At 43.3% G+C, this 11,593-nt stretch overlaps 1 protein-coding gene across 1 annotated transcript in view; it reads left to right on the top strand.

Moving 5' to 3' along the window:
• Positions 1–202: 202 nt before the first annotated feature.
• Positions 203–11,593, top strand: part of Exo1 (exonuclease 1) — a 30,023-nt gene continuing 18,632 nt past the window's right edge. Inside the window, exons 1-8 of the mRNA XM_059280338.1 lie at positions 203–418; positions 2,057–2,230; positions 5,193–5,312; positions 5,869–5,992; positions 7,423–7,560; positions 8,687–8,899; positions 10,594–10,781; positions 11,428–11,521. Of these exons, the coding sequence (XP_059136321.1) occupies positions 2,070–2,230; positions 5,193–5,312; positions 5,869–5,992; positions 7,423–7,560; positions 8,687–8,899; positions 10,594–10,781; positions 11,428–11,521 (1,038 nt within the window). The 5' untranslated portion in view covers positions 203–418; positions 2,057–2,069. The remainder of the gene's footprint in view (positions 419–2,056; positions 2,231–5,192; positions 5,313–5,868; positions 5,993–7,422; positions 7,561–8,686; positions 8,900–10,593; positions 10,782–11,427; positions 11,522–11,593) is intronic.

Genomic DNA, 11,593 nt, shown 5'->3' with positions numbered 1-11,593 from the left:
AGGAAAGTGAGGTCCCCGCGGCTCCGATCCACGCGTCCTCCCTCCTCGGCGCGGGATCCGGGAAGAGAATGCGAGCGTGGAGAGTGCCCTGGGCGCCACGACTCCCGTTTTTCCGCAGGTGCGGGCTGACGAGTGTGTCCATACGTCCACTCGTCTCTAGCGACGAGTTTCCTTTGTATGTTTCCTTTCATATGCAGGTTTGAGGAACCGCAGCGCCTGGAATGGGCTTGCGGGCCATGCCTGTTCATTCCCGGGAGACAGGACTACGGTGAAGCCGCGGCTGCTGTTACCTCGGGTGCCACCGGCGATCTCCTGGGGTTGGTGTGCCATATGGCGTTCAGTCACTCCTGTGCTAAAGAGGAAATATTTACTCGAGTTTTACTTAGCCTAGAAGAAACTTAACCAAGTTTCATGAAATGTAATTATGTCCTTTTTTCCTTCAGCATGCACGAACACATGTTTAGGAGACATTGCCTTTAAAGGTAGTAGACACATTTGTGGATTACACAAATCGTGGCTGGAGGCCCACCTGCATCCAAATTGCCTGATGTTTAAAATTCAGAAGTCATGCCCCGTCTAGGGAATCATATTTACTGGGAGTGCATTAAAGGTCTAAGAACCTCAAGGTTCAGGACAAGAGCCTTGCTGTTTTCATATGGTGTCAACGAGGCACCGCTGGCTTCTTATCCTGTAGTAAAAACATGGTCTTGAGTCTGACGAGCTGTCCGTGTAATCCCAGTGCTGAGAGAAGAGAGGCCACAGATGGGGAATCCCAGAAAGCTCAGCTAGAGTTCCAACTAGGCTAGCATAAGCAGTTCAAACAAGGCTCTCATTTAAACTCCAACACAAACCAGGCGGTGGTGGTGCACGCCTTTAATCCCAGCACTCGGGAGGCAGAGGCAGGTGGATCTCTGTGAGTTCCAGGCCAGCTTGGTCTACAGAGTGAGTTCCAGGACATGCTCCAAAGCTACATAGAGAAACCCTGTCTCGAAAAACCAAAAATAAACAAATAAACTCCAACACACATACATAATACCCTAAAAAGATAAATTCTGGGGAGATGGCTCAGTGGGTAAGAGCACTTGCTTTTGCAAACATGAGGACCTGACTTAGAATCCCCAGCACCCCTGTTAAAACCCCATGTGACTGTGAATGCCAGTAGCACCCCAGCATTGGGAGGCAGAGATAGTGGATCACAAGAACTCATTGGGCTGGTTCAGTAACAAACCCTGCCTCAAGGGAATAGGCAGAGAGCAATAGAGGAGGACACCCAATGCCTTGCTCTGACCTCTACATGCATGTACACACACTGATTGCACACACACACCCAACACAAATAAAAATGTGATCTAGAGATACTTGTACTGGGAAATGCCAAGCATCTGCTAGGATTGGAGTGGGGAGGATTAGTTGCTTTGAAAGGGCTGATAGCGCCAGGATTTCTGTGCAAGGGGCTTTAGTACAGCCTTCATGAAGTAAGTCTGATGAAATTGTCCCTAGACTCCACCATGATTTATTATTTATTTATTATTATTATTACTTATTATTGTTTGGAGTATTACATTCTGATGGTGTTGGATTGATGTCATGTAAAAGTCCAGATCCATTTCCATGATTCCCATTACCTTTCACTTGGAATGTCTCTTTCTCCCAACTTTTGAATTTCTCCCCTGCAGCTTTGGATGTGGCCCTTTAATGCCTTTTTGTAGGGGTGAATATAATGCCACAGTGTGCACAGTTCTGTAAGCTTCCAATTAAAGTTTTAATGCCTTCAATATGCCCACTGTGTTAAGAGATGAGAGCCCATGTTAGGATTCTAAGTATGAAATCATTTTGGAAAGAATAACCACCAAGAAACTACCCAGTGGTGTTCAGGTTGTTAGTGTTGGTGGTGAATGAAATTCTGAGCTACAGAAGTTGGCAGGGACAAGGCTAGTTATCAGCTAACTGTTAGTTTCTGTACTGGGTTCCAGGCTGGGTTTATTTTTTTGAAACTTCTTGGTAAATAAGCTTTGCTGTAATACTGCTGTCTCCCCTTTTCCTGCGTTTCGTGTAGTTAACTTGGCACCATGGGGATTCAGGGACTGCTTCAGTTCATCAAGGAGGCTTCAGAGCCCATCAATGTGAAGAAGTACAAAGGACAGGCAGTAGCTGTGGATACCTACTGTTGGCTTCACAAAGGAGCTATTGCCTGTGCTGAAAAGCTAGCCAAAGGGGAACCAACAGATAGGTAAGTTCGGGGTGTGTGGTAGTTTGTTTAAGAAGTAGAATCAGTTGGTGCTTTTTGTGTTTTGAGATGGTCTTCAGGTATTTCAGACAGGCCTGGAACTTGTTATAGCCAAGGATGGCCTTGGACTTCTTCTGCTCCTCCTTCCTGGAGGAGGAATCCTACTGTGTGCTGTGATTACAGGCTTGCGCCACCCATGCCCAGTTTCATGTCATTCTAGGAACAGCCCGGGGCTTTATGCATGCTAAGCAAGCACTCTGTGAACTGTGCTATAGTCCCAGCATCTGGGTGCCTTTTTAAAAATTTTTCTTTTTCTGGTCATTGTTTTAATAAACACTAACATTTGTTAAGGACAGGTATTTAGAATGTTGCCAGACTTCCTTCTGTGGTATAGACCTGACTTTTGTTCTTGGTAAGAAGTCAGCCCAATATGGACAGGCAAAGATCAAATAGTATCTCCTTTATTCTTTGCTTAAGAGAAGCCTTTGTTTCTACCCTAGGTAAACTTTTTAACAATGCTTTCAGAATCCATGATGTTTTCCCACAACACACTACTAATCTCCGTTAGCAAAATGAGGCAAAGGGACAATATGTTCTGGCCAAAAATGCTGGGGCCTGTTGTCATCCAGTCTGCCCTGTGACCAAGTATTCAAATGTGGGGGCCATTCTCATTAAAACTACCACAACTGGCTTTCTTTGAGTATTTAAATAGTTCCATAGCCAAGAAAACTTAGTGTCTAGTTTGGGATATCTTTTTTTTTTTTTTTTTTTAATATGTATTGGTGTTTTGTCTTCCTGTATGTCTGTGTATCACTTGTGTATCTGGTGCCTGAGGAGACCAGAAGAGGGCATTGGATCCCTTGAAGCTAGAGTTACAGGCAGTTGTGGATGCTGGGAATTGAACCAAGGTCCTGGAGGAGCAGTCAGTGAAAGAGCAACCATTTTTTATCACTGAGCCCTCTCTCCAACCTTTGATTCAAATTTGTGATTAATTGGAAGAATTTTTAAAATACAGGCAATATCCTTTATTGTTAGAAAAGTGAGAGATGAAATCCACAGGGCCCAGCCTATGACAGGCCCTCATTAAATATTGATGAAACTAAAATGCTTAATATCTGCTATGGATTTAAAATTTCCCCTGACAACTTAGAAGTCATATTTGGTATAATTAATTGCTTTACTTTTTCATCCTACCAGGGGCAGCAGTATTAGCCAGAAATAAATGGTCACCAATTTGGAATTTTTACTACGCTAATTATAAACACTTAGTGTTATTGTAGAGATTGACTTCAGCATGTGCTGACTTGGAAGTAAAAATGAGTGAGTGTACCTGATGCCTTGTGCTTTCTAGTTAGAGAGAGGTGCAAATTTGCTTTAAAACATTACTAGTCCTGGTGTGCTTTCATCTGCCCTTGGATGTCTAATTGAGCTGTAGCCGCTGTTCTCCGGTGTGGTGCCCTTGATGCTGGCCACTGCTGTGGGATGGTCTGTATGTCAAGTGTGTTGCTGATTAGTCAATAAATAAAACACTGATTGGCCATTGGCTAGGCAGGAAGTATAGGCGGGACAAGGAGGAGAATAAAACTGGGAAGTGGAAGGCTGAGTCAGAGAGACACTGTCAGCCCCCATGATGACAAACAGCATGTGAAGATGCCGGTAAGCCATGAGCCATGTGGCAAAGTATAGATTAATGGAAATGGATTAATTTAAGCTATAAGAACAGTTAGCAAGAAGCCTGCCACGGTCATACAGTTTATAAGCAATATAAGTCTCTGTGTTTACTTGGTCGGCTCTGAGCTGCTGTGGGACTGGCGGGTGACAGAGATTTGTCCTGACTGTGGGCCAGGCAGGAAAACTCTAGCTACAGGCCACAGCAAAGAATGCAGCAAGTGGCCGGGCGGTGGTGGCGCACGCCTTTAATCCCAGCACTCGGGAGGCAGAGCCAGGCGGATCTCTGTGAGTTCGAGGCCAGCCTGGACTACCAAGTGAGTTCCAGGAAAGGCGCAAAGCTACACAGAGAAACCCTGTCTCGAAAAAACCAAAAAAAAAAAAAAAAAAAAAAAAAGAATGCAGCAAGTGGACACAGAAGTGACTACATTTGATTCGGAAGCTTAGCTTAAGTGCCGCTGGGGTCCTCCCTCAGAAGCTGAGTGTCCAGCATCTCTACCCACTTAGCATTCTGGCTGAGAGTTGGTGGGGCTTATCTGTTGCTGCAGAATATTATGAAAATGAGACACCCGAGCACCATGTTGTTCAACATTAACCGGGGTATCACTGGTTCTAAGAGACATTATTGGCACTATTGGATGAAATTTCACGTAGGGTGCATTGTAGAAAATACTGTCATGTCTCTTGGGTATGATAAGGTATTGTGGGAGAATCAAGTGTTGTATTCTTAAAACTTTTCAATAGATTTGAGATATTTCAAGTCAATTTTTTTAATAGAAGAATAAAAAATATTTGGAACAACAATAAAATATGAAAATTGAAGGATGTCAAAGCCTTCTCATCCACAATTGAGAGTGTCCTAAAGCAGTGGTTCTCAACCTTCCTAATGCTGCAGCCTTTCCATACAGTTCCTCATGTTGTGCTGACCCCCAACCATAACATTATTTTTATTGCTACTTCCTTCTGAACTGTAATTTTGCTACTGTTATGAATCATAATGTAAATATCTGATATATCCGATGGTCCTAGGCGACCCCTATGAAAGGGTCATTCAATCCCCCAGTGGGGTTGTGACCCATAGGTTACCACTGACCTAGAGAGTCAAATACTAACCACCACGTACCCCGTAAGTACTTGCAGTGGGATTTGAACCGTCTAACTGTTTCCTTTGGCAAGTTTAGCATCAATAAACAAATCCTTCTTCACAATCCTGCCATCTGGTCTTAAATAAAGCAATAAATAAATAAAATTAAGAGATTCAAAGCCTGTAAATGCATTCTCTTTTTCCTTCCCATAGGTATGTAGGATATTGTATGAAGTTTGTTAATATGCTGCTGTCTCATGGGGTCAAGCCTATTCTTGTCTTTGATGGATGTACCTTACCTTCGAAAAAGGAAGTGGAAAGATCTCGAAGAGAGTAAGTTGACTCCATACTTAACATCTGGCTCAACTGCGCTGAGGCCAGATGCTTCTGGACATATGATACCACATTTCTAAAATCTTGATTTTTCTCTACAGCATAGTACATGAACAGATTCCCTTAAATGTTCTGTTTGTGTTAGATTGTTACACATTTAAAAATAATTGCTTTTCAACATGAAACATTGCTGTGGGAAAGTCTTTTCTCAGGCATGTTGCATGCATTATTAATCACTTGCTCAGCTAGAGTAGTGAAGCTGCCTGTAATCCCAGTACGTGGGAGGTAGAGGCACAAGGGTCTGGAGTTTTGGGCCATCTTCTGCTTAGTAAGTATGAGGCTAGCCTGAGCTGTATGATACCCATTCTCAAAGAAAAAAAAAACACCTCATTTCCTTTTGTCTGGGCTGATATGCCAGCAGATCTGATGTGGAATTGTGCAGCTTTAAATGTATTCAACTCTTTCATCCTAGCGAAATTGCTATAATTACAGTTTTATTACCGTGTCTTGATTCTGCTTGTAAGTATTTATGTTTCGTCATGTTCTTCCCTTTCAGGAGACGACAAAGCAACCTTCTTAAAGGGAAGCAGCTCCTTCGAGAGGGCAAAGTGTCAGAAGCCCGAGACTGCTTCACTCGCTCTGTCAACATCACACACGCCATGGCCCACAAAGTAATAAAAGTGAGTTAGCGAGAAACAGCAAAGCCAGGGAACAAATGCTCCGCCTTGGATGGTGTGTGCAGAGATGCGTTAGCGGGAAACAGCAAAGCCAGGGAACAAATGCTCCGCCTTGGATGGTGTGTGCAGAGATGCAAGGGACAGGGTCCCGGGGGCTTGTTTCTGACCCCACTGCGGTGGAGCCTGTGTTTAACCCCTAACTCGCGTTCTTTTGTGAATGATGGCCAGAGATGTGTCTCGCTGACTCGCTGATGGAGGAGCCCCGCAGAACCCCTGTAACTGCCCCTGCTGAAGAGCTTCTAAGCACCCCTCACCCAGATCTTAGGCTCAGCCCCCACTTTCCTGCTTCTAGGTCAGCTCTGTGCATCAAGCTGTCCTGCTGTCTGTTCTGAGCTCAAAAAGCACCCTGAGGCTTCTCTCGAGGTTCTTTGTCTCTTGACCGTTGGTTATGGCTTGAGTTGGAGAGCAAGGGGAATATAGGAGAGAATGAGGTCTACAGAAAACACGTGCTCTCTGTTGCCCCCTGAAGAGACTTCTGTGTACAGCAGAGGAGAAGTCTCAGACACAAGGAGTGGTGCACAGGGAAGCTTGGTAGGCAAGGGAGAAAGGAGAAAGGCAGAGGGATGTGTTTCCCCTGACGTTACCTACAGCGAGGAGGGTCTGCAGTTTCCCAGAACTGTGTAGACAGGCCTGCCTCCTGCCAAGGCAGACTGTAGTCTTTACAGGAACGTGCATGGACCGTCCAAACCAGTATCTGTACTTCCAGAATGTAACAGCTCTTAAGGTAGAAACGTTTTGTAATTTGATATAATGAATACAGCAACTTACAGACTTACCACCACTACCAAATTTATAGCAGGATTTCTTCAAATTTATAAATTAATTTTTTTTAGGGGTGTGTGTGTGTGTGTGTATGTGTATGTGTATACGTACGTGTATACGTGCACATGTGCATGCACATACCACAGATCGCATGGGGCGGTCAGAGGACAACACTGGCTGTCGGTCCTCCCTTTCTGACCTCATTCGAGGCAAGGCCTTTGTGATTGATCAGTGTGTATGCCACCTGCCAGCTTCCAGGAATCCTCTTTTCTCACCTCTCTCTTTGCTGTGGTGGTGCTGGAATTACCTATAGGCTCCGTTGTCCTCATCTTTTATGGGTTCCAGGATCAGAACTAAGGTCTTCAGAATTGTGTGGCCCGCGAGCTGCCACCCAAGCCTATACACTGGTTAAAACAAAACAGTGTAAAACATTACAACTAAAAGTAGAAAGATTCTACTTCAAAGGGCACGGTTTTTGGAAAGTATTACTGGCGTGTGTGTGTGTGTGTGTGTGTGTGTGTGTGTGTGTGTGTGTGTGTGTGTGTTTAGGCAGGCTGGGGACGCCGTGCCATTCTGATACCATGCTGCAAGCTCACTGTGGTCTCTCACAGGCTGCTCGGGCCCTGGGAGTGGACTGCCTAGTGGCTCCCTATGAAGCTGATGCTCAGTTGGCCTACCTTAACAAAGCTGGAATTGTGCAAGCTGTCATCACGGAGGACTCTGACCTCCTGGCATTCGGCTGTAAGAAGGTATTGAACTGCAGCTGCTACCCACGATGCTGTGTGGGGGAGAGTTGTGTGTGTTGAGAAGCCAAAGACTTTCTCACCTGGAGTACCCGTTTATGCCACTTCATATCTGTGTATTGTTTTGTCATTTCAGTTTGGGTTTGGTTTGCTTTTGGGGGTTCTAGTAATAAACCCAGGGCTTTATGCATGCTAGGCAAGTGTCTACCACTAAGCTATGCCCCAGCTTGTGGGTTCTTCAGTGTTTAGCTTGTCTTTTGGTTGATGTTTTGTGTATGTGGTTGTGTATGGGGTTGAACCTCTGACTGATAGACAAGCACTCTTTACTCTGTACTCTGTGACTGGGTCTCACTAAGCTGCCCAGCCTGGGTTTGGACTCAACTCTATAACCTGGGCAGGCCTTGAACTCCGAGTTCTCTTTCCTCCCCAGCCTGGCTAGTTTTACTTTTTAATATTAATAGCACATGCCTTACTTTTTTTTTTTTTTTTTTTAATTAGGTTTGGTAAACAAACTTGTCCATGACAAGGATATTATTCAGTTATTTAGAAATTATGTATAGACCAATTTAATGGTAAACTTTATAATGATCCATTAAAGGCGGAATTAAGATATAAAACCGGGCTGGAGAGATGGCTCAGTGGTTAAGAGCACTGGCTGTTCTTCCAGAGGTCCTGAGTTCAATTCCCAGCAACCACATGGTGGCTCACAACCATCCGTAATGAGATCTGGTGCCCTCTTCTGGCCTGCAGGTGTATATGCAGACAGAACACTGTATACATAATAAATAAATAAATCTTTAAAAAAAAAAGATATAAAACCATAGGTAGTTACCTTTTGATAACAGATATAATATGTATATGCATCTTCTTAGATTGCCAAGAGGATGCTCATTGGAATCTTAACACTGGGTGACTGATAAATGGGGCATGGACAATTTCAGGTTTTTAAAATTTCCTGCAATAAGCATATATTGCCCCAATAACAATAATAAAAGGTTGGCCACTTTAGTATGTAAAAGAAGGTAAGAAGAGAACTTGTGTTTTGGAGCAAGAATGATTCCTTAGAATTATTGTGATGACTTAACGTTAGTAAAGTGGCCTTTCTAGGTACTGATCGTTTTCCTCTGTGAAGGTGATTTTAAAAATGGACCAGTTTGGAAACGGGCTGGAAGTGGATCAGGCACGGCTGGGCATGTGCAAGCAGCTTGGGGACGTGTTCACGGAGGAGAAGTTCCGGTACATGTGTATCCTGTCAGGCTGTGACTACCTCTCCTCCCTGCGTGGGATTGGCTTAGCAAAGGCCTGCAAAGTACTGAGGCTGGCCAATAACCCGGATATCGTTAAGGTAGGAGGGACCTTCACTTTATGAAGGAGCAGTCGAATGATAGAGGGAGTTCAAAATGGGTTTTAAATATTAATCTCGGGCCTGTGAGTGTTACTAAAGGGAAAAGGTGACTGGACATGAGAACTCTTGACTCCTGGATCCTAGTACTTGGGAGTAGTTCTCAGGCATCTGGTCTAAGGATCTTTATACGTTGAAAAGTTTTGTATGGTAATAATTTTTGATTATGTGGATTATAGCTCTCAATATACTGAATTAGAAATTTAAACAAAAATTTGAGTATTAATTCATTTGAACTAAACAAAAAGCTCTTTCATGTTAACAGAAATCACAAAGCCAGCACTCTTACCCCATTCTGCACCATCACAATCCACCCTCCATTAAAATTGTTTTGGGACAAGGTTTTTTAAAATATCAGACTGCCCTTGAACTTGCTGTGTAGCCAAGAATGGCCTTGAACTCCTTAGTTATCAGGTTTATTGTTTGCTTTTGAATTTGTAAAGGTGTGAGAATTGGAATAGCAGCTCCTTGATTAGGAAAAACACAGCTATACCAATAAGGACACCCTGTAGTCCTGCTAATGTGTTCCCAAATCCTGTCCCTTTCTTACGACGAGTGTCAGGAGGTGGTGACTCGTAAGTTCACATAGGTGTTACTAAAGGTGAGCCAATAGAATGAAACTTAAGAGCCCAGATGTCTTGTTGTCCAAGTATACTAGGAGAATCAGCAAGTAAATATCCAGACAAAAGATGTATACATCCTGCTGGCACACTTCTTGTTTTGGTGGGAAAACACATAGGAGGTCTCTCAGTATGTCCATACAAAGAAACATTAACACTAATTTTATGTAGAATGTAAGGATTTCCTTCTCCTCCCATCAGATTAGTATTATGAGTTACTACTTTTTGTGTTGAGGGCATCCTATGAAGTGAGATGAAAAAGTGGTGGTCTAGAACATATGTCTAATAGGGACCACCATAGGGGAACAGTGAAGTACCTATTTCTTGAGGCTTATTAGTATCCAAAGCTTGTCTAAGAATATTCCAAAAAGAAAAAGTTTCAGTTAGTATAATTTCTGGCCCATTTTTTTTGTCTCAGGCTTGAATATCCTTTCCTACTCTATCCCAGATTTCCAAATCTAAGGTTCTCTGACTTAGGAACCAAGAACTACATTGCTATGTAAATTGTAAGGAAACAATCATTTGTGAAGTATTAACTTTAATTCCCTTTTTCTTTAAACTATGCTGCATTATGTTTACAAAGAGTCTTCTTTCATTAGACTCAATATGGCCCATGACTTCTCAAAGTTTTTCAGTTCTTTCTTTTCACCTCTATTTTGCCTGGTCTAGCTCTTACCCAGGAGGCTTTAGAAACCCTTAGGTGAAGTCCTGTTCGTTCTTACTTACCTCTAAGGGTCCCAGTTCTGGGCACCAGTTACTGAAAGGACTTTAAAAAGTATTTCTAGATCTGTACACTTTCCATAAGCTGGATATTTTGCATTTTGGATGAACAGTGCAAAGCTGGTTATGAGACCAGAGTTTTGAGGGATGTGGTGTGGCTGTGTTTTCTGTTCAGAGTTTTTTTGGCGTAGATAAAAGCAGTTGATTTTTTCCTCTCGGTCTGCAGTATCAGGTGTGGGATCGACATACTCCCCCCCTCTTCAGCTTTACGTGAAATATTTTTATATCCATTGTTAGGTTATCAAGAAAATTGGGCATTATCTCAAGATGAATATAACGGTGCCGGAGGATTACATCACAGGATTTATCCGAGCCAACAATACTTTCCTCTACCAGCTAGTGTTCGACCCCATCCAAAGGAAGCTGGTCCCTCTGAATGCCTATGAAGATGACGTTAACCCCGAAACCCTGAGTTACGCTGGGCAGTATCCTTTCTGAGCCACGTGCTTGAATTTTTCACTTACTCTGTTAACGTTGTTGGTAGCAGCACAATATTTTTAGTGAGACTTTAGTGAAAAAAGAAAGAAAAACTTGGAAATTGGTCTTATATTTTATGGTGCAGATTATCACATTTTACTCAACTCCAAAAAACCGTGTTAGTGAAAAGTTAAGTTTCTGAATGTGAACCCAAGGCTCATCTGTGTAGCGACTGATTGCTCCAATGGAATTAACCACACTGGCACCAGGTCACCTGCTCTTAACAGGCGCATCAAAAGTGTCACCTGAGAGCCGCTAGGGCAGGCCTGATTCCTCAGGAGGGTTGCTGGTCACCAGTACTCAGGCAGCTGCAGAATTCTCAATCACTTAGGTAGTGGCCAGGACTTTCCCCACATCTCTGGAAAGGGAGGAATTGACTTGGGCTTCCCTTCAAGAAGATGGGCAGCTCCTGCAGGGACACAGGCCAGCTACCCTCCCTGTTATCAGTGATGCTGATGTGAACAGTAGGTGGGATCTATGTACATCATAAACCTTGAAGATTCTCTGTAGTAATGGACAGCATTTTCATTCCTTAGTGTAGTATGATTTGATTGCTTGTTTGTAAGGACATTCTCCTTAACCTTACCAACCCAGGTATGTTGAGGATTCCGTAGCTCTGCAAATAGCACTTGGAAACAGAGATATAAATACCTTCGAGCAGATTGACGACTACAGTCCAGACACTATGGTAACATTTTAAGAACTGCTATATAAAAGCACCTTTTAGTTTTGACTCAAGGACTTTGAAGCAAGGCTTTCT

Source organism: Peromyscus eremicus, chromosome 15, assembly GCF_949786415.1.
Source record: "Peromyscus eremicus chromosome 15, PerEre_H2_v1, whole genome shotgun sequence".
Lineage (NCBI taxonomy): Eukaryota > Metazoa > Chordata > Mammalia > Rodentia > Cricetidae > Peromyscus > Peromyscus eremicus.
This window is presented reverse-complemented; position numbering and strand designations above follow the sequence as displayed.